Below are 26,878 nucleotides of genomic sequence, written 5' to 3' on the forward strand. Positions count from 1 at the left end.
ACTTAGTCTCTCTCAACCTGTTTCCTTATTGTTAAAATGGATGCAGTAATTCTGTTAGAGTAGGTGGCTACCTCTTCCTGGTTTGCCCAGAACTTTCTGGGTTTAGCACTGAAAGCCCCATATCCTGGGCAACCTTTAATCCCAGGCAAAGTGGGATAGTTGGTCACACTTAGGACTAAGTAAGATAATGTATATAGAACGTTGTATACCTAGTAAGTTGTCAACAAAGACAAGTTACCTTTCTGTAATCGCACTTTATAATCTGAATTTCTACTTCCCCAATTTTGGGGAGTATATCCTAAAACATGGGTGGATGGTATGCACCTGATGTCCTTTTGGGGCACCAGTGTAAGCTGTGCTGTTTTCTATCCTATTAGATCCTGAAATATTTTGCCTGGGAACCTTCATTCCAAAACCAAGTCCACGACCTTCGTAAGAAAGAGCTCAGGAACCTGCTGACGTTTGGGCAGTTGCAGTCTGTGATGATATTTCTCTTATACTTAACTCCGGTGCTGGTGAGTGACAGGAGTCAGTGGGCTGGGTCAGCTTCCTGGAGAAGAAGGTCTGTTTAGATAGACTGCCCGCACCTGTAGGCCTGACCCTGAAATCCAGGGGCTCATCAAGTCCTCATGCTGCTATTCCTACCTCATGTCCCCAAATCTAGTTTCACCCTTGTGCACAATTTGGTGGTCTTGCCGCCCAGAGCAAGTTTCCAGGGGGTTCAGCGTGAATGTGGTATCCAGGCATGGTCTGCGTGGGAAGGCTTCTCATCTTCTTGGGGAGGCCGCGTGGGTCTGTAGCGGAAGGAACACTGATAACAGGAGCCAGGAGACTCGAGCTCTGGTCCCAGCAATGCCATTAGTTGACTTTATGACCTTAGGCAAGATGTTTCCTCTTCTGGGCTCAGGTTTCTCATCTGTAACATGGGAGGGTTGAGATAATCCCTAAGACTCCTTCAACTGTGACACAGTACTGTGTTCCTGAGACTTAGAACAAGGCTGCTTGATCCCTGTTAGGAGTAAATCACTGATGGCTTTGCTTTTCCAGGTGTCTGTGATCACGTTTTCCGTTTACGTCCTGGTGGATAGCAGTAATATTCTGGATGCAGAAAAGGCCTTCACCTCCATCACCCTCTTCAATATCCTGCGCTTTCCCATGAGCATGCTTCCCATGATAGTCTCCACCATGCTCCAGGTGGGTAGGAACTCTCACTGCTAACTGATTAGCTCTGGTTAAAAGCCTTAGAGTCCAGAATGACTGGTCTGTCATATCTCATTTCTAGCTTCTGCTGGTGAACCTTCAATTAGAGAGATTTTTTTGGTCTCTGGAGACCAACAGTTTGATTTAGTAAAATCACAAGCTCATTGAGCCCCAGTTTTTCTGACTATAAACTGAGGATAATCATCCCAGTCTCATCCATCTCCTTGTGAGGTATTTATGGAGCATTAGGGAAACATGGCACAAAAGGAGAGAAAAGGCTTCTCTTTGGATGAAGCCACGTACATGGTGGTAAAACCAAACGCAACCTGGGAGCCTCAAGGTGTCAGAAAATGGGCCGTAGGGAGTGTTTGGGTCCTGAAAACTGAGCACAGTCACTGAGATAGACCAGGTACCAGACCTCAGGAGGACGTTCACAGGGCAGGTGGCAGACTGGTGAGGCAGCCAGGATGACAAAGTGTGGCGACCTGCATTCATCCTGGAGGTGGCTGGCTTCAGACAGCTCAGGCCATAGGAAGGACTGGGGTTTAGGAAAAGACCTCTCCTGGTACTGGAGGGTGTTAAGGAAGGCTGATAGATTTGGCTGATAAATAACATGCTCTTTTTAGATTCAGATAGCTTATCGCATAGAGAGCAAAAGCAGGATCAGCAGTGGTGACAGCTCCCTGCATGACAAAGGGGCCTGATGACCATGGCATGTGGGCAGTGAGGCACCGTATGGGTCATGGACTCAGTTAAAGAAGAACATGCCAGGGGCCCAGTTACCAGAACCAGACAGAAGTTTTGTCTTAGAAGGCAGAAGACAGTTTCTGGAACTAGGTCCAAAGAGAGCAGTAGAACTGACCTCCCCCCACACCACAGTGAGTTTTCTGAGGGGCTGAAATAGAGCATCTTAATTTCCCTCTGTGCAGAGTGGGCTGGCCCCCAGGGCTGAGGTGTGGCTGAATCACGCTGGGGAGGGGCTGAGGGTAGGGGCCAGAGGTTCCAGGTGTGGCAAATAGCAAATCATGGGCAAGAAGCTTGGCAGGTCGACTATCTGCTTCCACATCCAAGGCTGATGATGGAGTCAAACTCCTCTACTTGTGCTTGTCACTGAGGTTTTTTTTATCCTTTATGTCCTTCTCTAGGCCAGTGTTTCCGTAGAACGGCTAGAGAAATATTTGGGAGGGGATGACTTGGACACATCTGCCATTCGACATGACTGCAATTTTGGTAAGTGAATTTGGAAGTTGCATCCCATATATATTCACAGTGCCGGCACCAGTACTTTGCAGCAAGGAACTGATGGAAAGGGAAAGCTAGGGGACTTACCTTGCACCTATATTTGCACAGTATCCATACCATTATTACTTAAATTATGCTTTCATTTAGAACAGATTGCTTAGCCAGATTGCCAAGCTAAGCTGGGGCAGCTATTCTGAGGATAAGCAGGGAATCCTGCAAAGGATCTAGAAAACAAGTCAGAATGGAGCCAAGCATGTGGAATTGGGAAGACAGGCTGGAGTGAAAGAACACACAAGTTCTAAAGGTTTAAGGACTGGGGGGCATCATAGCCAGAAGGAGCAGTGGGTCTGGAATCCAGGGCAGGGAATGGCTGAGTTTATATTCAGAAGTGGAATTTATACAAGACTAGGCAACAGAGGGCCTGGGAATGTACCCAGACTGTCTGTAGATCAAGAATCTGGGCTACCAACAGGCTTGGGACTCCTAAGTAAAAAAAGGACATCGTATGCAGGCAACTCTTGGTATCATCCCAGGACCTTTCATTGGCCTCTTGTCAGCTCAGCAGTCAGCACCTGACAGAGGCAATCTTGGGCTCTGCTGGAGGAAGCAGTGAGGGACACCTGAAGGCTAAGAAAGGGCAGACAGACATGTGGGGACCTACATCTGACTTAAAGAGGGGACTTTTTCTCAACAGACAAAGCTGTGCAGTTTTCTGAGGCATCCTTTACCTGGGACCACAATTCGGAAGTCACAATCCAAGAGTGAGTTGCCTCCTTTTCCTCTTGCTGTTTTTTAGGATTCTCCTTGCCAGTCTTGTTATTGAAAAATTCCATGTAATATAATACATGGGGAAACGAGCTATGTACATGTGTTCAGTTAGAGACTAGTGCAGGCTAAACTCTTGGAGGGATGAACTGACAGCAAAGATCCTGAGCCCCTGTCCCTGTAACTACATCTGCTACCCTGCTCTCCTACTGTGGGACAGTGTGCGTCCAGCTGAGAGCCTATGAAGACATTTATTCTCCAGACTGGATGGAGGTAGTGCAGGGTTGGCAGGTAGGTCTCTGGGTATGGTAGTGGATACACACAAGAACCTGAACTCAATTTAAGTTCATTTATTCACTTAAGAATAGTAATCAAGAAAAGTCTGCCTTCTTTGCCCAGAGTGGTTGTTGGGAGCTGCCTCTATAATCAACTTCAGATCTGGAATTTTTCATCTACATAACCCATTCTCACATTCCCCTGCCTTAAGCCAACCCTTTCTTGCCACATTGCTGCATGTAACGTGTTCCTTAAGCACTGCATGTACTGGTACGGCCAACTCAGCCACTGAGCACAGCACCACAGAGCACACCGGGAGCCCAAGCAGGCCAGATATTTTCTTCACAACTGAGTATACCTGATCATCTCCCTGCTACACCCAGAACTTTCCACATTTCTCTCCTATTCCTAGATCCTTTAATATGGACTCTGGAGCTTGCCCCAGCATGTGTCAGGCAAGAAGCCCCACCTCTGAACCTTCCCAACCTGAAAGCCTCACTTTGCAGAGTAGAGTGGACATAGCTCCCACTTTGCTAGTAGGATGTCTGGAAGGAGTCCAGCTCAAGGGGCAGGTTCAGAAAGCCTGTGAACAAGTTCCCCATGTTCCTAATGTTCTAGGGACTCAAATAATAGGGCCAGAATAGAGAGTTTCCAGGAGCCTGGCCCAGTGTGGGCCCCTCCCCAGTCAGACTCAGCCAGATCTCCGGGGGAGGGGAGCAGGGAATCTGTGCTTTCAGCAAGTGTTTTATTGAATGGTTATTCTCATTGAATGGCCAACTTCGGGATACATTAATCTGGTCCAACCCCATTAGTTTAGAAACGAGAGTCCAGGAGAAGTGGCCCTCCAAGATCACACAGCTCGGCAGTGGCAGAGTTGGGACTTGAACCAATAGGGTCTTGTTCAGTGGTACCACGTTGGTTCTAAAATAATTTTTCCAGTGGAAACTCACATTTGGCACAAACAACTTATATATGAGGACTTACTCTCGAAACTCTTAGAGCAGAAAAAAAATCATTAGAGAAATACTTTGGAGTATTGTATATGCAAGACAAATTTTCCAATCTTGAGGGAAAATCTCCTAATAATCAGACTTCCTATGGAGCGTCTGAGAAGTGGCTTGAAATTCTCCTGAATAACACCCCTCCACACGCCCTTCTCTTTCAAGTGCACTTCTGTCTTTCAGCGTGAACCTAGACATTATGCCAGGCCAACTGGTGGCTGTGGTGGGCACTGTGGGCTCTGGGAAATCCTCCTTGATGTCAGCCATGCTGGGAGAAATGGAAAATGTCCACGGGCACATCACGGTCAAGGTGAGAAGGAATGCCAAGGAGAAGGCTTCTGACACTCAAATGTGGTCTCTTGGCGCTGCCTTCTCATTGGGAGAATGAACTAGAATCTGATAACTACTCCTGTCATGTTGCTGTAGGTGAGGTCGTGGAGAAATGGTAGATTCTTTGCCCCACCCCACATATATAATCATACTCTGGGGTAGATTCTAAAAACCTGCATTTTTAATGAGCTCCCCAGGTGATTCTCATATGCATACTAAAGTTTGAAAACTTGAACAGAGATGTCTTCTATCAAAGTATAGGTAATTCTATATCTGTGTTTCTGAAAACCTCACGTTCTGCGAAACCGTACAATAAAAATAATAGGACCTGGGGGAAAGAGTTGCAACAGATCATTAAAAACATATGTAACTTTGTAAACAGGGTAGCAACAAAAACAACAACAGCGATAACAATTAAAACAGCAGCACTGGGCTTCCCTGGTGGCGCAGTGGTTGAGAGTCCGCCTGCCGATGCAGGGGACGCGGGTTCGTGCCCCGGTCCGGGAAGATCCCACGTGCCGCGGAGCCGCTGGGTCCGTGAGCCATGGCCGCTGAGCCTGCGCGTGCGGAGCCTGTGCTCCGCAACGGGAGAGGCCACGACAGTGAGAGGCCCGCGTACCGCAAAAAAAACCAAAAAACAAAAACAGTAGCACTGTAAAATCTCCACTGACAATTACGCCCAGCTTCACAATTAGTTCTGGGCCTCTCACCTCTTCCTTTGAGAGCTGGGTATTTTTTTTTTTTTTGCGGTACGCGGGCCTCTCACTGTCGTGGCCTCTCCCGTTGCGGAGCACAGGCTCCGGATGCGCAGGCTCAGCGGCCATGGCTCACGGGCCCAGCTGCTCCGCGGCACGTGGGATCTTCCCGGACCGGGGCACAAACCCACGTCCCCTGCATCGGCAGGCGGACTCACAACCACTGCGCCACCAGGGAAGCCCGAGAGCTGGGTGTTTGAGGGCACTTGCTTCCAGTACAAAAACATGACATAGAGTATAGATGTCGTCAATTATTATTTTTTTAAATAGAGAGGAAATGTTTTCATGGCATCTCCATCAGTACTCTCAGCTTCCCCAGAGAGCTAAATTTAGGGGAAATTACAGGTATTTGGAATCATTTAACCAGCCACTACTCACACCAAAAAGAGGCACGTCTATAGATGTTTAGCTTTTCTTAAGATCTTCATATATTGCTAAGCCTTTCTTCTTAATTATAAGAAAGCTTGCCCCTAATTGCTTTACACTGACATGCTTGGAAAAATTTTAAGAACCAACACTTCTTCCACATTATACTGACATTATTCCCTGATTTACTGATTACTAATGAGATAATTTGCATTAAATAAACATGCAGTATAGCAGAGCAGACTCTACAGATTTAACTGCCTCCTAACTCCTTTCAAGAAGCTTTTTCTTGCTAACTCATAACTGGGTTTGTCCTCAAACACAGGTGTTTATCAGGCTCCATCTCTCATTTGACACGATCTGTTTTGTGCATCAGTCTGGCACCCAAATTTCAATCTCTTAGTTCTTGCTTCCTAAGATGTTGTCTACACCATTCCCCCATCAGTGTTGGCCCTCTGTTGGTCCTAGTAAACTCTTTGGGGTCTGACTAAAAGCCTGTTCTAGAAGCAGCACGTGCAGTCATCCTCCATTTTTTGGATCATGGCTAGAGAGTGATAGTCCAAAAATGGAGACTTCAAATGATGCATAGGATATTGAATCTTTCTCCCTGGATGGTGCAATAAATACGTGCACCTTTATAAATATCAATTGCTCAGTCAGCCTGACATTTTTAAAAAATCTACATTCCATTTTTTCCTCCCAACTCCTGCCACCCCCTCCTTCAACACTGCATTTCCAGAGGAACAAAACTGTCATATGGTCTGACCCTTCCCGTCCTAGGGCACTGTAGCCTATGTCCCGCAGCAGTCCTGGATCCAGAACGGCACCATAAAGGACAACATCCTTTTTGGGTCAGAGTTGGATGAAAAGAAATACCAGCAAGTTCTGGAGGCCTGTGCCCTCTTCCCCGACTTGGAAGTGCTGCCTGGGGGAGATCTGGCTGAGATTGGAGAGAAGGTACTTGGGACACCAAGGGGCCTTGAAGGGTGAAGAAATAGTGAAGGAAAAGAGTAAGGGTGGTGAAGAAGTACATGACAGTAAAATAGTTGATCAATTTTGATGGTCAAGCCTGGAACAAACACCAGAAAACATGAGTTTGCACAATATTTTGTGCAAATAACTCAGAAATTTAAAATTTTGTACCTAGAAGCAAATATAGGAACTGTGTAATCTAAAGGAGAGATGACGAGGCTAGGACCTGAGAGGTTAACTAAGAAGGAGCTGACCCAAATTTGACCTCACAGGTGGAGGGCCAGAGGCAGACCAGAGCCTAGTTGTCCTGACTCTACTTCTGTATACCAGTGAGGACCAGAGTACGGTTCTAATAATCTGCTTTGAACACATAGAAATTTAGAGTATATTATTTTCTCATGTTGTCAAATGCCTTTCTTAAAAATTAATTTTTAATGACTGTTTTGAATTATATGAATATAGTATAATTTGTTTAGAAATCCCTGATTACTACATATTTGGGATGTTTTTACACTCTTTCCCCATTACTAAACATGAATATAGCAGTTTTTTGGGGAAAGATCTTGAGATGTTAGAAGACTAGTGAAGATATAGCTCTAGAATGATTTTGTTCATTAATGCAGCATATTTTTATTGAGTACCTACTATGTGCCACACACTATTTTAAGTGCTGGAGTTACATCCACAAACAGAGGAAATCTACCCTGATAGCTCTACATTCTCATGGGGAAGAAGCAACAACAACAACAAAATAAGTAAATTATATGATATAAAATGGTAAGTTGGCCATGCTTTTAATTATTGGGGCTAAAGTTATTTATTTGAATCAAAGATATTTATTTGTATAAAGGAACTTGTGTTACTGAACTGAACTTGGGTCTGGCTGCCCACCACACAGCACAGCCAATCTACTGACGTTACGTTGTGGTGAATGAAAGTACAGTGTTTATTGCAGGGCCCAGCAAGGAGAATGGTCAGCTCATGCTCAAAAGACCCAAACTCCTCAATAGCTTTCAGGGAATGGTTTTTTTATTATTATTATTTTAAAATATTTTAAAATTATTATTTTTAAATATTTTAAAATATTTAAAATATTTATGTATTTATTGGCTGTGTTGGGTGTTAGTTGTGGCATGTGTGATCTTTCATTGTGGCGCATGGGCTCTTCACTTCGTTGTGGTGCGTGTGCAGGCTTCTCTCTAGTTGCGGCATATGGGATCCAGAGTATATGAGCTCTGTAATTGTGGCACCTGGGCTCTTTAGCTGTGGCACGTGGGCTTAATTTTCCCACAGCATGTGGGATCTTAGTTCCCCAACCAAGGATCGAACTGGTGTCCCCTGCATTGCAACAGAGGCTTTTTTTTCTTTTAACATCCTTATTGCAGTATAATTGCTTTACAATGGTGTGTTACTTTCTGCTTTATAACAAAGAGAATCAGCCATACATACACATATATCCCCATATCTCCTCCCTCATGCATCTCCCTCCCACCGTCCCTATCCCAGCCTTCTAGGTGGTCACAAAGCACTGAGCTGATGTGGCTGTTTCCCACTAGCTATATATTTTACATTTGGTAGTGTATATATGTCCATACCACTCTCTAACTTCGTCCCACTTACTTTCGCCCTCCCTGTGTCCTCAAGTTCATTCTCTATGTCTGCATCTTTATTCCTATCCTGCCCCTATGTTCTTCAGAACCACTTGTTTTAGATTCCATATATATGTGTTACCATATGGTATTTGTTTTTCTCTTTCAGACTTACTTCACTCTGTATGACAGACTCTAGGTCCATCCACCTCACTACAAATAACTCAATTTTGTTATTTTATGGCTGAGTAATATTCCATTGTATATATGTGCCACATCTTTATCGATTCATCTGTCGATGGACACTTAGGTTGCTTCCACGTCGTGGATATTGTAAATAGAGCTGCAATGAATATTGTGGTACATGACTCTTTTTGAATTATGGTTTTCTCAGGGTATAGGCCCAGTAGTGGGATTGCTGGGTCATATGGTAGTTCTATTTTTATTTATTTTTTAACATCTTTATTGGGGTATAATTGCTTTACAATGTTGTGTTAGTTTTTGCTTTATAACAAAGTGAATCAGTTATACATATACATATGTTCCCATATCTCTTCCCTCTTGCGTCTCCCTCCCTCCCACCCTCCCTATCCCACCCCTCCAGGCGGTCACAAAGCACTGAGCCGATAACCCTGTGCCATGTGGCTGCTTCCCACTAGCTATCTACCTTACGTTTGTTAGTGTATATATGTCCATGCCTCTCTCTCGCCCTGTCACAGCTCACCCTTCCCCCTCCCCATATCCTCAAGTCTGTTCTCCAGTAGGTCTGGGTCTTTATTCCTGTCTTACCCCTAGGTTCTTCATGACTTTTTTTTTTCTTAAATTCCATATATATGTGTTAGCATATGGTATTTGTCTTTCTCTTTCTGACTTATTTCACTCTGTATGACAGACTCTAGGTCTTTCCACCTCATTACAAATAGCTCAATTTCGTTTCTTTTTATGGCTGAGTAATATTCCATTGTATATATGTGCCACATCTTCTTTATCCATTCATCTGATGATGGGCACTTAGGTTGTTTCCATCTCCAGGCTATTGTAAATAGAGCTGCAATGAACATTTTGGTACATGACTCTTTTTGAATTTTGGTTTTCTCAGGGTATATGCCCAGTAGTGGGATTGCTGGGTCATATGGTAGTTCTATTTGTAGTTTTTTAAGGAACCTCCATACTGTTCTCCATAGTGGCTGAACCAATTCACATTCCAACCAGCAGTGCAAGAGTGTTCCCTTTTCTCCACACCCTCTCCAGCATTTATTGTTTCTAAATTTTTTGATGATGGCCATTCTTTTTTTTTGGGGGGGTGGGTTTTGCGTTATGCGGGCCTCTCACTGTTGTGGCCTCTCCCGTTGTGGAGCACAGGCTCCGGACGCGCAGGCTCAGTGGCCATGGCTCACGGGCCCAGCCGCTCCGCGGCATGTGGGATCTTCCCGGACCGGGGCACGAACCCATCCATGTCCCCTGCATCGGCAGGCGGACTCTCAACCACTGCGCCACCAGGGAAGCCCGATGATGGCCATTCTGACTGGTGTGAGATGATATCTCATTGTAGTTTTGATTTGCATTTCTCTAATGATTAATGATGTTGAGAGTTCTTTCATGTGTTTGTTGGCAGTCTGTGTATCTTCTTTGGAGAAATGTCTATTTAGGTCTTCTGCTCATTTTTGGATTGGGTTGTTTGTTTTTTTGTTATTGAGCTGCATGAGCTTCTTGTAAACTTTGGAGATTAGTCCTTTGTCAGTTGCTTCATTTGCAAATATTTTCTCGCATCCTGAGTGTTGTCTTTTGGTCTTGTTTCTGGTTTCCCTTGCTGTGCAAAAGCTTTTAAGTTTCACTAGGTCCCATTTGTTTATTTTTGTTTTTATTTCCCTTTCTCTAGGAGGTGGGTCAAAAAGGATCTTGCTGTGATTTATGTCATAGAGTGTTCTGCCTATGTTTTCCTCTAAGAGTTTGATAGCTTCTGGCCTTATATTTAGGTCTTTAATCCATTTTGAGCTTATTTTTATGTATGGTGTTAGGGAGTGTTCTAATTTCATTCCTTTACATGTATCTGTCCAGTTTTCCCAGCACCACTTATTGAAGAGGCTGTCCTTTCTCCACTGTACATTCCTGCCTCCTTTATCAAAGATAAGGTGACCATATGTGCATGGGTTTATCTCTGGGCTTTCTATCCTGTTCCATTGATGTATCTTTCTGTTTTTGTGCCAGTACCATACTGTCTTGATTACTGTAGCTTTGTAGTATAGTCTGAAGTCAGGGAGCCTGATTACTCCGGCTCCATTTTTCTTTCTTAAGATTGCTTTGGCTATTCAGGGTCTTTTTTGTTTCCATACAAATTGTGAAATTTTTTGCTCTAGTTCTGTGAAAAATGGCAGTGGTAGTTTGATAGAGATTGCATTGAATCTGTAGATTGCTTGGGTAGTAGAGTCATTTTCCCAATGTTGATTCTTCCAATCTAAGAACATGGTATATCTCTCCATCTATTTGTATCATCTTTAATTTCTTTCATCAGTGTCTTATAATTTTCTGCATACAGGTCTTTTGTCTCCTTAGGTAGGTTTATTCCTAGATATTCTTTTTATTGCAATGGTAAATGGGAGTGTTTTCTTAATTTCACTTTCAGATTTTTCATCATTAGTGTATAGGAACGCGTGAGATTTCTGTGCATTAATTTTGTATCCTGCTACTTTACCAAATTCAGGGATTAGCTCTAGTAGTTTTCTGGTAGCATCTTTAGGATTCTCTATGTATAGTATCATGTTATCTGCAAACAGTGACAGCTTTACTTCTTTTCCGATTTGGATTCCTTTTATTTCTTTTTCTTTGATTGCTGTGGCTAAAACTTCCAAAACTATGTTGAATATTAGTGGTGAGAGTGGACAACCTTGTCTTGTTCCTGATCTTAGTGGAAATGCTTTCAGTTTTTCACCCTTGAGGACGATGTTGGCTGTGGGTTTGTCATATATGGCCGTTATTATGTTGAGGAAAGTTCCCTCTATGCCTACTTTCTGCAGGGTTTTTATCCTAAATGGGTGTTGAATTTTGTCAAAAGCTTTCTCTGCATCTATTGAGATGATCATATGGTTTTTCTCCTTCAATTTGTTAATATGGAGTATCATGTTGGTTGATTTACGTATATTGAAGAATCCTTGCATTCCTGGAATAAACCCCACTTGATCATGGTGTATGATCCTTTTAATGTGCTGCTGGATTCTGTTTGCTAGTATTTTGTTGAGGATTTTTGCATCTATATTCATCAGTGATATTGGTCTGTAATCTTTTTTTTTTGGAGTATCTTTGTCTTGTTTTGGTATCAGGGTGATGGGGGTCTCATAGAATGAGTTCGGGAGTGTTCCTCCCTCTGCTATATTTTGGAAGAGTTTGAGAAGGATAGGTGTTAGCTCTTCTCTAAATGTTTGAAAGAATTCGCCTGTGAAGCCATCTGGTCCTGGGCTTTTGTTTATTGGAAGATTTTTATCACAGTTTCAATTTCAGTGCTTGTGATCAGTCTGTTCATATTTTCTATTTCTTCCTGATTCAGTCTTGGCAGGTTGTGCATTTCTAAGAATTTGTCCATTTCTTCCATGTTGTCCATATTATTGGCAGAGAGTTGCTTGTAGTAATCTCTCATGATCTTTTGTATTTCTGCAGTGTCAGTTGTTACTTCTCCTTTTTCATTTCTAATTTTACTGATTTGAGTCCTCTCCCTCTTTTTCTTGATGAGTCTGGCTAATGGTTTATCAATTTTGTTTATCTTCTCAAAGAACCAGCTTTTGGTTTTATTGATCTTTGCTATCGTTTCCTTCATTTCTTTTTCATTTATTTCTGATCTGATCTTTTTGATTTCTTTCCTTCTGCTAACTTTGGGGTTTTTTTGTTGTTCTTTCTCTAATTGCTTTAGGTGCAAGGTTAGGTTGTTTACTCGAGAGTTTCCTGTTTCTTAAGGTAGGATTGTATTGGTATAAAGTTCCCTCTTAGAACTGCTTTTGCTGCATCCCATAGGTTTTGGGTCGTCGTGTCTCCATTGTCATTTGTTTCTAGGTATTTTTTGATTTCCTCTTTGATTTCTTCAGTGATCACTCGTTATTAAGTAGTGTATTGTTTAGTCTCCATGTGTTTGTATTTTTTACAGATCTTTTCCTGAAATTGGTATCTAGTCTCATAGCGTTGTGTTCAGAAAAGATACTTGATACAATTTCAATTTTCTTAAATTTACCAAGGCTTGATTTGTGACCCAAGATATGATCTATCCTGGAGAATGTTCCATGAGCACTTAAGAATATGTATTCTGTTGTTTTTGGATGGAATGTCCTATAAATATCAATTAAGTCCATCTTGTTTAATGTATCATTTAAAGCTTGTGTTTCCTTATTTATTTTCATTTTGGATGATCTGTCCATTGGTGAAAGTGGGGTGTTAAAGTCCCCTACTATGAATGTGTTACTGTCGATTTCCCCTTTTATGGCTGTTAGTATTTGCCTTATGTATTGAGGTGCTCCTATGTTGGGTGCATAAATATTTACAATTGTTATATCTTCTTCTTGGATCGATCCCTTGATCATTATGTAGTGTCCCTCTTTGTCTCTTGTAATAGTCTTTATTTTAAAGTCTATTTTGTCTGATGTGAGAATTGTTACTCCAGCTTTCTTTTGATTTCCATTTGCATGGAATATCTTTTTCCATCCCCTCACTTTCAGTCTGTATGTGTCCCTAGATCTGCAGTGGGTCTCTTGTAGACAGCATATATATGGGTCTTGTTTTTGTATCCATTCAGCCAGTCTGTGTCTTTTGGTGGGAGCATTTAATCCGTTTACATTTAAGGTAATTATTGATATGTATATTCCTATTCCCATTTTCTTAATTATTTTGGGTTTGGTATTGTAGGTCTTTTCCTTCTCTTGTGTTCCCTGCCTAGAGAAGTTCCTTTAGCATTTGTTGTAAAGCTGCTTTGGTGGTGCTGAACTCTCTCCGCTTTTGCTTGTCTGTAAAGGTTTTAATTTCTCCATCAAATCTGAATGAGATCCTTGCTGGGTAGAGTAATCTTGGTTGTAGGTTTTTCTCCTTCATCACTTTAAATATGTCCTGCCACTCCCTTATGGCTTGCAGAGTTTCTGCTGAAAGTTCAGCTCTTAACCTTATCAGGATTCCCTTGTGTGTTATTTGTTGTTTTTCTCTTGCTGCTTTTAATATATTTTCTTTGTATTTAATTTTTTTGTTGTTGTATTACACTGGCAAGGAGTTGGTTTTTTGTTGTGTTGTTTTGTTTTTTAATGTCGGTTCATTGGTTTATTTATTTTTGGCTGTGTTGGGTCTTCGTTTCTGTGCAAGGGCTTTCTCCAATTGTGGCAAGCAGGGGCCACTCTTCATCGCGGTGCACGGGCCTCTCACTATCTTGGCCTCTCTTGTTGTGGAGCACAGGCTCCAGACGCGCAGGCTCAGTAGTTGTGGCTCACGGGCCTAGTTGCTCCGCGGCATGTGGGATCCTCCCAGACCAGGGCTCAAACCCATGTCTCCTGCATCGGCAGGCAGATTCTCAACCACTGCACCCCCAGGGAAGCCCTGTATTTAATTTTTGATAGTTTGATTAATATGTGTCTTGGCGTGTTTCTGCTTGCATTTATCCTTTATAGGACTCTCTGTGCTTCCTGTACTTGATTAACTATTTCCTTTCCCATATTAGGGAAGTTTTCAACTATAATCTCTTCAAATATTTTCTCAGTCCCTTTCTTTTTCTCTTCTTCTTCTGGGACCCCTATTATTCGAATGTTGGTGCATTTAATGTTGTCCCAGAGGTCTCTGAGACTGTCCTCAGTTCTTTTCATTCTTTTTCTTTATTCTGCTCAGCAGTAGTTATTTCCACTATTTTATCTTCCTGGTCACTTATCCGTTCTTCTGCCTCAGTTATTCTACTATTGATCCCTTCTAGAGTATTTTTTTTGTTTTTGTTTTTTGCGGTATGCGGGCCTCTCACTGTTGCGGCCTCTCCCATTGCAGAGCACAGGCTCTGGACGCGCAGGCCCAGCAGCCATGGCTCACGGGCCCAGCTGCTCCGCCGCATGTGGGATCCTCCCGGACCGGGGCACGAACCCGTGCCCCGTGCATTGGCAGGTGGCTTCTCAACCATTGCACCACCAGGGAAGCCGCAGGCGACCTCTCAACCACTGCACCACCAGGGAAGCCCCCTTCTAGAGTATTTTTAATTTCATTTATTGTGTTGTTCATTATTGCTTGTTTCCTATTTAGTTCTTCTAGGTCCTTGTTAAATGTTTCTTGGATTTTCTCTATTCTATTTCCAAGATTTTGGATCATCTTTACTCTCATTATTCTGAACTCTTTTTCAGGTAGACTGCCTATTTCCTCTTCATTCGTTAGGTCTGGTGAGTTTTTATATTGCTCCTTCATCTGCTGTGTGTATTTCTGTCTTCTCATTTTGCTTATCTTTACTGTGTTTGGAGTCTCCTTTTTGCAGGCTGCAGGTTCATAGTTCCCATTGTTTTTGGTGTCTGTCCCCAGTGGCTAAAGTTGGTTCAGTGGGTTGTGTAGGCTTCCTGGTGGAGGGGACTAGTGCCTGTGTTCTGGTGGATGAGGCTGGATCTTGTCTTTCTGGTGGGCAGGTCCACGTCTGGTGGTGTGTTTTGTGGTGTCTGTGGCCTTATTATGATTTTAGGCAGCCTCTCTGCTAATGGGTGGGGTTGTGTTCCTGTCTTGCTAGTTGTTTGGCATAGGGTGTCCAGCACTGTAGCTTGCTGGTCGTTGAGTGAAGCTGGGTGTTGGTGTTGAGATGGAGATCTCTGGGAGATTTTCGCCATTTGATATTATGTGGAGCTGGGAGGTCTCTTGTGGACCAGTGTCCTGAAGTTGGCTCTCCCACGTCAGAGGCACAGCACTGACTCCTGGCTGCAGCACCAAGAGCCTTTCATCCATACGGCTCATAGCTCAAAGACTTTGAAAAACAGCTTTGGCCTCCTGGGATCACCCCCTGCTAAGCTTTGTAAGTTCCATGTTAATCAGTTTGGTTTATCCATCTGTATCTGAGGCACAGGTTCATTGCTGCTGTTCAGGAAGGTGGATGGAAACAAGAGTTCATCCAAGACTTCAGATCTGTGAAGTAAGCATGTTCTTCTTGGTGAGCTGGGATTTGACTTCAAGATATCTGACTCCAATTCCAGTACTCATGGACTAAAGGATGCCACCTCTCCTTGACATCGGAGACTTTAGGGAAATAGCTTTCTGACGTTGCATTCCAAGGTTTGGTTCCTGTAAAGAGGCATCCCCTGGAATCGCTCTTATTTCTGTTACAAAAAGGGACAGCCCAATGAAAGCGATGCACAGGGCAAGGTCTGAGGAAAGGGCGCAGAAGTTCTGTGTTCTCTCTGAGCAAGCCACTCTCCCTCAGCCTCCAAGTCTTCATCTGTTTGTAGATTTTTTGATGATGGCCATTCTGAGGTGTGAGGTGATATCTCATTGCAGTTTTGATTTGCATTTCTCTCATAATAAATGATGTTGAGCATTCTTTTATGTGTTTGTTGGCAATCTGTATATCTTCTTTGGAGAAATGTCTCTCTAGGTCTTCTGCCCATTTTTGGATTGGGTTGTTTGTTTTTTTGATATCGAGCTGCATGAGCTGCTTGTAAATGTTGGAGATTAATCCTTTGTCCGTTCCTTTGTTTGCAAATATTTTCTCCCATTCTGAGGGTTGTCTTTTCGTCTTGTTTATGGTTTCCTTTGTTGTGCAAAAGCTTTTAAGTTTCATTAGGTCCCATTTGTTTATTTTTGTTTTTATTTCCATTTCTCTAGGAGGTGGCTCAAAAGGATCTTGCTGTGATTTATGTCATAGAGTGTTCTGCCTGTTTTCCTCTAAGAGTTTTATAGTGTCTGGCCTTACATTTAGGTCTTTCATCCATTTTGAGTTTATTTTTGTGTATGGTGTTAAGAGGTGTTCTAATTTCATTCTTTTATATGTAGCTGTCCAGTTTTCCCAGCACCACTTATTGAAGAAGCTATCTTTTCTCCATTGTATATTCTTCCCTCCTTTATCAAAAATAAGGTGACCATATGTGCGTGGGTGTATCTCTGGGCTTTCTATCCTGTTCCATTGATCTATATTTCTGTTTTTGTGTCAGTACCATACTGTCTTGATTACTGTAGATTTGTAGTATAGTTTGAAGTCAGGAAGCCTGATTTCTCCAGCTCCGTTTTTCCTTCTCAAGATTGCTTTGGCTCTTTGGGGTCTTTTGAGTTTCTGTACAAATTGTGAATTTTTTTCTTCTAATTCTGTGAAAAATGCCATTGGTATGTTTGATAGGGATTGCATTGAATCTGTAGATTGCTTGGGGTAGTATAGGCATTTTCACAATGTTGATTCTTCCAATCCAAGAACACAGTATATCTCTCCATCTGCTTATATCATCTTTAATTTCTTTCATCAGTGTCTTATAGGTTTCTTCATGCAGGTCTTTTGTCTCCTTAAGTAGGTTTATTCCTAGCTATTTTATTCTTTTTGTTGCAATGGTAAATGGGAGTGTTTCCTTAATTTCTCTTTCCTATATTTCATCATTAATGTATAGGAATGCAAGATATTTCTGTGTAATAATTTTGTATCCTGCTACTTTATGAAATTCATTGATTAGCTCTAGTAGTTTTCTGGTATCATCTTTAGGATTCTTTATGTATAGTATCATGTCATCTGCAAGCAGTGACAGCTTCACTTCTTTTCCGATTTGGATTCCTTTATTTCTTTTTCTTCTCTGATTGCTGTGGCTAAAACTTCCAAAACTATGTTGAATATTAGTGGTGAGAGTGGACAGCCTTGTCTTGTTCCTGATCTTAGAGGAAATGGTTTCAGCTTTTCACCATTGAGAATGATGTTGGCTGTAGGTTTGTTATATATGGCCTGTATTATGTTGATGTAAGTTCCCTATATGCCTACTTTCTGAAGGGTTTTTATCGTAAATGGGTGTTGAATTTAGTCGAAAGCTTTTTCTACATCTATTGAGATGATCATATGGTTTTTCTCCTTCAGTTTGTTAATATGGTTTGCCACATTGATTGATATACATATATTGAAGAATCCTTGCATTCCTGGGATAAACCCCACTTGATCATGGTGTATGATCCTTTTAATGTGCTGCTGGATTCTGTTTGCTAGTATTTTGTTGAGGATTTTCACATCTGTGTTCATCAGTGACATCAGCCTGCAGTTTTCTTTCTTTGTGACATCTTTGTCTGGTTTTGGTATCAGGGTGATGGTGGCCTTGTAGAATGAGTTCGGAAGTGTTCCTCCCTCTGCTATATTTTGGAAGAGTTTGAGAAGGATAGGTGTTAACTCCTTTCTAAATGTTTGATAGAATTCGCCTGTTAATCCATCTGGTCCTGGACTTCTGTTTGTTGGAAGATTTTTAATTACAGTTTCAATTTCAGTGCTTGTGATCGGTCTGTTTATATTTTCTATTTCTTCCTGGTTCAGTCTCAGGAAGTTGTGCTTTTCTAAGAATTTGTCCCTTTCCAGGTTGCCCATTTTATTGGCATATAGTTACTTATAGCAGTTTCTCATGATCCTTTGTATTTCTGCAGTGTCAGTTGTTACTTCTCCTTTTTCATTTCTGATTCTATTGATTTGAGTCTTCTCTGTTTTTTTCTTGATGAGTCTGGTGAATGGTTTATCAATTTTGTTTATCTTCTCAAAGAACCAGCTTTTAGTTCTATTGATCTTTGCTATTATTTCCTTCATTTTTTTAATTTCTGATCTGATCTTTGATTTCTTTCCTTCTGCTAACTTTGAGGGTTTTTTGTTCTTCTTTCCCTAATTGCTTTAGGTATAAGGTTAGGTTGTTTATTTGAGATGTTTCTTGTTTCTTGAGGTAGGACTGTATTGCTATAAACTTCCCTCTTAGAACTGCTCTTGCTGCATCCCATAGGTTTTGAGTCATCGTGTTTTCATTGTCATTTTTTTCTAGGTATTTTTTGATTTCCTCTTTGATTTCTTCAGTGACCTCTTGGTTATTTAGTAGTGTATTGTTTAGCCTCCATGTGTTTGTATTTTTACAGATTTTTTCCTGTAATTGGTATCTAGTCTCATAGCATTGTGGTCAGAAAAGATACCTGATACGATTTCAATTTTCTTAAATTTACCAAGGCTTGATTTGTGACCCAAGATATGATCTATCCTGGAGAATGTTCCATGAGCACTTAAGAATATGTATTCTGTTGTTTTTGGATGGAATGTCCTATAAATATCAATTAAGTCCATCTTGTTTAATGTATCATTTAAAGCTTGTGTTTCCTTATTTATTTTCATTTTGGATGATCTGTCCATTGGTGAAAGTGGGGTGTTAAAGTCCCTTACTATGAATGTGTTATTGTCTATTTCCCCTTTTACGGCTGTTAGTATTTGCCTTATGTATTGAGGTGCTCCTATGTTGGATGCATAAATATTTACAATTGTTACATCTTCTTCTTGGATCGATCCCTTGATCATTAGGTAGTGTCCTTCTTTGTCTCTTGTAATAGTCTTTATTTTAAAGTCTATTTGTCTGATATGAGAATTGCTACTCCAGCTCTCTTTTGATTTCCATTTGCATGGAATATCTTTTTCCATCCCCTCACTTTTTCTTTTTGAACATCTTTATTGGAGTATAGTTGCTCTACAATGGTATGGTAGTTTCTGCTTTATAACAAAGTGAATCAGCTATACATACACATATATGCCCATATCTCCTCCCTCTTGTGTCTCCCTCCCATCCTCCCTATCCCATCTCTCTAGGTGGTCACAAAGCACCAAGCTGATCTCCCTGTGCTATGTGGCTGCTTTCCACTAGCTATCAGTTTTACATTTGGTAGTGTATATATGTCCATGCCACTCTCTCACTTTGTCACAGCTTACCCTTCCCTTTCCCTGTGTCCTCAAGCCCATTCTCTATGTCTGCGTCTTTGTGTCCTGCCCCTTGGTTCTTCAGAACCATTTTTTTTAGATTCCATATTTATGTGTTAGCATATGGTATTTGTTTTTCTCTTTCTGACTTACTTCACTCTGTATGACAGACTCTAGGTCCATCCACCTCACTACAAATAACTCAATTTTGTTTCTTTTTATGGCTGAGTAATATTCCATTGTATATGTGTGCCACATCTTCTTTTTTATTTTTATTTTATTTGTTTATTTAACAGCTTTATTTGCATATAATTGCTTTACAGTGGTGTGTTAGTTTCTGCTTTATAACAAAGTGAATCAGTTATAGATATACATATGTTCCCATATCTCTTCTCTCTTGCATCTCCCTCCCTCCCACCCTCCCTATCCCACCCCTCCAGGTGGTCACAAAGCACCAAGCTGATTTCCCTGTGCTATGTGGCTGCTTTCCACTAGGTATCAGTTTTACATTTGGTAGTGTATATATGTCCATGCCACTCTCTCACTTTGTCACAGCTTACTCTTCCCCCTCCCCGTGTCCTCAAGTCCATTCTCTATGTCTGCATCTTTATTTGTGTTCTGTCCCTAGGTTCTTCAGAACCATTTTTTTTAGATTCCATATATATGTGTTAGCATATGGTATTTGTTTTTCTCTTTCTGACTTACTTCACTCTGTATGAGAGACTCTAGGTCCATCCACCTCACTACAAATAACTCAATTTTGTTTCTTTTTATGGCTGAGTAATATTCCATTGTATATATGTGCCACATCTTCTTTATCCATTCGTCTGTCGATGGACACTTAGGTTGCTTCCATATCCTGGTTATTGTAAATAGTGCTGCAATGAACATTGTCGTCCCCTCACTTTCAGTCTGTATGTGTCCGTAGGTCTGAAGTGGGTCTCTTGTAGACAGCATATATATGGGTCTTGTTTTTGTATCCATTCAGCCAGTCTCTGACTTTTGATTGGAGCATTTAATCCATTTACATTTAAGGTAGTTATCGATATGCATGTCCCTATTACCATTTACTTAATTGTTTTGGGTTTGTTTTTGTAGGTCTTTTCCTTCTCTTGTGTTTCCTGCCTAGAGAAGTTCCTTTAGCATTTGTTGTAAAGCTGGTTTGGTGGTGCTAAATTCTCTTAGCTTTTGCTTGTCTGTAAATGTTTTAATTTCTTGGTCGAATCTGAATGTGATCCTTGCCAGGTAGAGTAATCTTGGTTGTAGGTTTTTTCCCCTTTATCACTTTAAATATGTCCTGCAACTCCCTTCTGGCTTGCAGAGTTTCTGCTGAAAGATCAGCTGTTAACCTTATGGAGATTCCCTTGTATGTTATTTGTTGCTTTTCCCTTGCTGCTTTTAATATTTTTTCTTTGTATTTAAGTTTGATAGTTTGATTAATATGTGTCTTGGCATGTTTCTCCTTGGATTTATCCTGTATGGGACTCTCTGCACTTCCTGGACTTGATTGACTATTTCGTTTCCCATATTAGGAAAATTTTCAAGTATAATCTCTTCAAATATTTTCTTGGTCCCTTTTTTTTTCTTCTTCTGAGACCCCTATAATTTGAATGTTGGTGTGTTTAATGTTGGCAAGACAGATTCTTAACCACTGGACCACCAGGGAATTCCCCAGGAATGGTTTTAAAAGGCAACATTTGGGGTGAGGGTTGCAGCTTGTAGACTTCCTTCTGATTGGTTGGTGGTAAAGTGGCAGGGTGATATTTCAGGAATCTTAATCATCAACCTTCTGGTTCCAAACAGTCTGGGGCTAAGTGCTTGTGGTCAACATGTAGTAACCATCCTCCACCTGGGTTAGAATCTTAGTTTCTGTAGAATAGTTCAATGATATGCATCTAATTGTTACATATACCCCTTGAAGAGGAGGTAGGACTCCGTTTTATAGTTGAACTATTGTTTCTTGACTGCTTTTCCTTTGTTTCTGCATTCCCTCACTTCCCTAGTTAGTAACGGCTTGAGTCTGCTCTTTGGAACTCAGGGAAGGCCTAGGAGACTAAAGTTTTTTTCTACAAACAAGAAAGGGGGGACACAGCGGGGTTTTTGTACACAGGAGGGCCCTGCAGTGTCCTGCTTGGTTTCAATCCCCCCTTTTCTTTTATACTCCCTTGAGGGGAACAGGTATGGGAGAAGAAAGGTCATGAAATTTTGGATAGAGATGTTAATCATAGATTCAGCAGAGGAATCTATGCAGAGGAATTTTAGTGGGACTCAGTTTCAGTACTTAATAGAAATTATTTTCTTCTTCAGGGTATAAATCTCAGTGGGGGTCAGAAGCAGCGGATCAGCCTGGCCAGAGCTACCTATCAAAATTCAGACATCTATATTCTGGATGACCCCCTATCTGCTGTGGATGCTCATGTGGGAAAACATATTTTTAATAAGGTCTTGGGTCCCAATGGCCTGTTGAAAGGCAAGGTGAGAAATTATTTAAAGTGATGAAGACGTGAGGAGGGGAACACATCTCCTCGGACTGCTGGGTACTGAAGAGATTTCCTTATTTACCTTCCCCCTGGGCTGCTGGGGAGATATAGTTGTCAGACTGGTCTCCCAGGAGATGATTTGGTGAGGGCTCCCATCTTGAGATCATAGCTTATGTGAGAACTGGCTAATTTGAGTCTTATTCTCTGGCTCCAACATTGAGCCTTTTAGGATGATTAACTATGATAAAAAGTCCTTTGAGATCTGTGGTATAATAAGAACTATATTTGGTCTTTTTCACTAGGTCCTGGCACAGAGCTCCTAACCCTTAGAATTTCCTGAGTGATACTAAGAATGTCTTTTGTTATTCACAATGAGCCCCTTTAGATCACACCTGAGTTTATGCTAATGAGTGACTTATGGAGGGGCCCCTAGATAGCCTCTGGACAAGGCTGTTCCTCAGAAAGACCAAGTGATGGGAGGATTGGAACTTTCAGCCCCACATACCAATTTCTGGGGAGAGGAGGATGGGCTTGAGACTGTGTTATAAAAATTCTTGAATAAGGAGATTCAGAGAGCTTCTAGATTGCTGAGAACATTAAGGTGCTGGGAAGGTGGCACACCTGGTGAGAGATGGAAATTCTGCACAAGCACCCCACCCCCGAAACCTTACCTTATGCATCTCTTCCATTTCACTGTTCCTGAGTTGTATCCTTTGTAATAAACTGGTAAACAGTAAGTAAAGTATTTTCCTGGCATCTATGAGCCATTCTGGCAAATTATCAGACCTGAGGAGGGGGCCATGGAAATCCTCAATTTATAGCTAGTTGGTCAGAAGTATGGGTGGGATCCAAGACTTTCGGCTAGCATTAGAAGTCAGGGCAGTCTTGTGGGCTCTGGGTAGCTGTGGGTTTCTGGGTAGCTGGTGTCAGAATTGAACTGTTGGACACTCAGAATCGGTTGGTGTCAGAAAACATGCCAGAGGACCCAACAATTTACCTTGCTGGGACACAGGTCATCCTGCAAGTATTAGAGCTCTACTCTAAGAAGGCACTTTCCTGGAACTCTTGCAGGATGTAGGAGCACTATGCCTGGAAAGGACGACTCAATCTGAATATAGAAATAAGCCTATATGTTTTGGGTATTCATTATGTCTTAGGCCTGTGCCAAGCACTTTGATTGCATTGTCTCATTTGATTCTTGCAATGCCCCTGTGAGATAGTACAGATAAAGTGGCCAGAGCAAGTCACTGGAGCTGGTCATAGGCTTTCCTTACCATAGGCAAGTTAGCACAGTAGGCTGAATGGGAGAGGGGTTGACAGAGCCCAGCGCCCCTTAAGGGTTTGAGTATGCTTCTCACCAGTAGCAAGTCTAGTGTGAGGGCTGTCAGCACTCCATCTGTGTTTGGCCTTTTCCCTTCAAGGTTTTTTGAATGCTGCCAGTCAGAGGGTGGCAGGGTTGACTGGGCTGCTGTCCCACTGAGGCCTTTTGCCTCTCTCTTGGATCAGTGAGTCCACAGGAACTCACTCTCCCTCCTATGCCTGACTTCTGTCCGTAAGGCTAATTGGCTCCATTCATTCATGAACTGAATACCCACCCTGGGCCTGGTTCATTGCAAAGACTGGGCGCACTGATGAAAAGGTCTCATCCCTGCTCTCAAGTAACTTACAATCGAATTGGTAGACAAACCAAAAAGCAAGCAATAATATTATAATACAAGAATCATTTTTAATGGCAGAATATACAAACTACCGTGGAAACACTGGAGGAATACCCAATTCTTGCCTGGGGATTCAGGAAAGGCTACCAGAAGAGCTGGCTTTGAGCTGAGACTCAAAGGATGAGCATCTCCCAAGTCTTCCTGATAAGAGCAACCTAGTGTCTGTGGGGCTGTGAAGTAGAGAGCAGAGGCAGTGGGCTTGGGCTATCTCTCTAGAGGCCCATCTCAACCTCCTGGACCCTATCTGAGTCTCATTACTGATCTGTGAGTGTTTATCTTTCTTTGAGTGGAATCCCTGTTTCAGTAGTCAATGTAGTCCATAAATAGACAAGAATACAAGGGATGCCAAGTCTTCCACGCCAGGGAGGGCCTGGGCCAAAGACACAATTTCTTGCCCTATAATGATTCTAACATACTAAACTAATCTGGGCAGTTCCTGTTAGATCAGTTACCTGTTTAGTGAGGGGGCAGTTAGTTTTGCATGCCTCAATTATACTGATAGCCCTTGATCTCAAGTGACGTCCCTAAGCCCAACTTTTGGCTACCAGGAAGCTGGAGGAAAACGTGTGCGGGGCAAACCTCATTGTCACTACAGGAAAATAACTGTGAATATATCCATGATGACAGGAGTCTCATCTTACACATGGGGTCAGGTTTTAGGATGAGGTGCTGGGAAGTAAAGAGGAAGTAAGAGATCAAGTGGCCAGGGCCACATTTTGAAGGAAAGCCCCACAGTGACTCTGTTTTTCCTTTTCCTTAGTAAGCTAAGGAACATGGTGGACACAGGGTAGTCAGCACAACTTACTGTTATTTTTACAGACTCGACTCTTGGTGACACACAGCATTCACTTTCTTCCCCAAGTGGATGAGATTGTGGTTTTGGGGAATGGCATCATCGTGGAGAAGGGATCCTACAGCACTCTGTTGGCCAAGAAAGGATTGTTTGCTAAGAATCTGAAGACATTCATAAAACAGACGGGTCCTAAAGACGAGCCCACAGGTATGTAAAGAGGATTGGAACAGGATAGAACTTGGGTAGGGAAGGGGTAGAAGTAGTAATCTACCACTATTTACCTCCTGAACTGTTCAGTATCCAGTGAACTAAATTTGGAAATAAATTATCCAGAGATCCAATATCCTTTCTGTGTTTTGTGTCTCTGTAAAGAAACACAAACATAGAAACTTTATATCTCAGCCAAACTGGGGGATAATCCTGCTCATCTGGTCTCTGACATGCAATCGAAGGGCACTCTTTAGAGGATGACTGGAGATTTGGGGTGATTAGCCCTTGTGGAAGAGACACCAGTGGCACAAGGGGCCCCCTTTTAGGGAATGCCCTGCTTCTATTGACTCAAGTCACATATTCCACCCCATGTACCCAAATTCATGAGAACCACTTCCTGGACAGCTTTGTAATACCTGGTACTAATAATGTACTGCTGAATTGTTGATACGCCCTAACAAAGGGATTTGACGAATACACCAAAAGCCACTGGGTGTTCTGAACCAGAAAAAAAAATCATGGCAGTTGCATAGTCTCACAGTGTGCCACAGGAATAGCGCCTACCCAATACCACTACCACTGGGGTCGCTGATTAGCCCCAGTCAGTAATGGAGCCCTGGTCTCTGGGGTCCTTCTCAAGAACCTGCCAGCAGTAGTCCTGTGCATGGTTCTGGGTATCTGCTTCAGGTAGCAATTATCAGCAGGAGGTCAGGACTGAGAAAGCAAGATCTGGAGGGTACAGGGGCATTCCAAAAGTCAATCAGAAGAGGCAGTAACTACACAGCCTGCAAGTGGGATCACAGTCAGGCCTTGAGGTCAGGACATGTGATGGTTTTAAAACCACAAGAGTCGGAAAGAAAAGCCTAAACCAAGAAGTCTGTAAGCATTGGTGGGACAGGGTGGGAACAAAGAATACGATGGTGTGGGCTATAGGGACTGGGACCCAGCCCAGGAAAGTGGGGCAGGAATTCCAGCAGAAAGGAAGGGGTCAGAGCTTTCCATCAGTCTTTATGTGCTCCAGGACAGGCCTGGAGAAAACAAAAAGTACCTGCTTGGGGACTGAAGATCTCCAGCAAAGGGTAGTGTCTGATGCTGGATACCCCTGAGTTACTGCTCAGTCAGCCACATCACCACAACCTGGACAGTTTTCTCCTTCTAAACTTTTTCTGATTTGATCTTCTGAGTTTCTAAGTTCTGTTTATAAACCCCCATGGGTAGACAGCTCCTTTGAAAAATCCTATCTTTTGTGTACAAAAGACAGTTTGCAAAACAGCTCATTAAACCCTTGCTCTGGGAAACATAGATAGGCCATTTCTGAGAAGTTGTATAAGCCCCACTGCCTGGCATGCTGTTGTGTCGGCTCTGGGGCTCAAGGTACAGACTACAAGATGGTAGCATAAAGGGAAGGTCAGGAGGGCAAAGGTTACCTGTATCAACATTGGCTCTGTGTATTTCTTAATTAGCTGCCATAACAAAACACTACAAATTGGGTGTCTTAAACAACAGAAATGTATTGTCTCACAGTTCTAGAGGCTAGAAGTCCAAAATCAAGGTGTCAGTAAGATTGGTTCCTTCTGAAGGCAGTAGGGAAGGATCTATTCCAGGTCTTTCTCCTAGCTTCTGGTGGTTTGCTGGCATTCGTTGGCATCCTTCATATCAATCTCTGCCTTCATCTTCACATGGTGTTATACCTTATGTGCATTAGTGTCCAAATTTCCCCTTTTTACAAGGACATCAGACATATTGGATCAGGGGCCCATGTTAATGGGCCTAATAGAGATGTTCTCTATTTGGTGAGAACTTTTCTTTAGATCCTTAGACATGGTTTTCTGTTGTTCTTTGAATATATTTATCATAGCTGATTTAAGTCTTTGGTAAGTCCAACATCTGTGCTTCCTTGAGTACAGTTTCTTTTGACTGCTTTTTTCCTGTGTACAGTCCCATACTTTCCTGATTCCTTGTATGTCTCATAATTTTTTGTTGAAAACATCTTTTTCTTTTGAACATCTTTATTGGAGCATAATTGCTTTACAATGGTGTGTTAGTTTCTGCTTTATAACAAAGTGAATCAGCTATACATATACATATATCCCCGTATGTCCTCTCTCTTGTGACTCCCTCCCACTCTCCCTATCCCACCCCTCTAGGTGGTCACAAAGCACTGAGCTCATCTCCCTGTGCTATGTGGCTGCTTCTCACTAGCTATGTATTTTACATTTGGTAGTATATATAAGTCCATGCCACTCTCTCACTTCATCCCATCTTACCCTTCCCCCTCCCTGTGTCCTCAAGTCCATTCTCTACGTCTGTG

The 26,878-nt window shown here is 42.2% G+C and overlaps 1 protein-coding gene across 1 annotated transcript in view; it reads left to right on the forward strand.

Annotated features, from left to right (window-relative positions):
* The window catches only part of ABCC2 (ATP binding cassette subfamily C member 2), a 69,203-nt gene that overhangs the window by 23,275 nt on the left and 19,050 nt on the right, over positions 1-26,878 (forward strand). The window contains exons 12-19 of the mRNA XM_060125420.1: positions 378-515; positions 1,048-1,194; positions 2,346-2,430; positions 3,137-3,203; positions 4,668-4,794; positions 6,716-6,892; positions 21,674-21,841; positions 24,384-24,564. Of these exons, the coding sequence (XP_059981403.1) occupies positions 378-515; positions 1,048-1,194; positions 2,346-2,430; positions 3,137-3,203; positions 4,668-4,794; positions 6,716-6,892; positions 21,674-21,841; positions 24,384-24,564 (1,090 nt within the window). The remainder of the gene's footprint in view (positions 1-377; positions 516-1,047; positions 1,195-2,345; positions 2,431-3,136; positions 3,204-4,667; positions 4,795-6,715; positions 6,893-21,673; positions 21,842-24,383; positions 24,565-26,878) is intronic.

Source organism: Lagenorhynchus albirostris, chromosome 16 (genome assembly GCF_949774975.1).
Source record: "Lagenorhynchus albirostris chromosome 16, mLagAlb1.1, whole genome shotgun sequence".
Lineage (NCBI taxonomy): Eukaryota > Metazoa > Chordata > Mammalia > Artiodactyla > Delphinidae > Lagenorhynchus > Lagenorhynchus albirostris.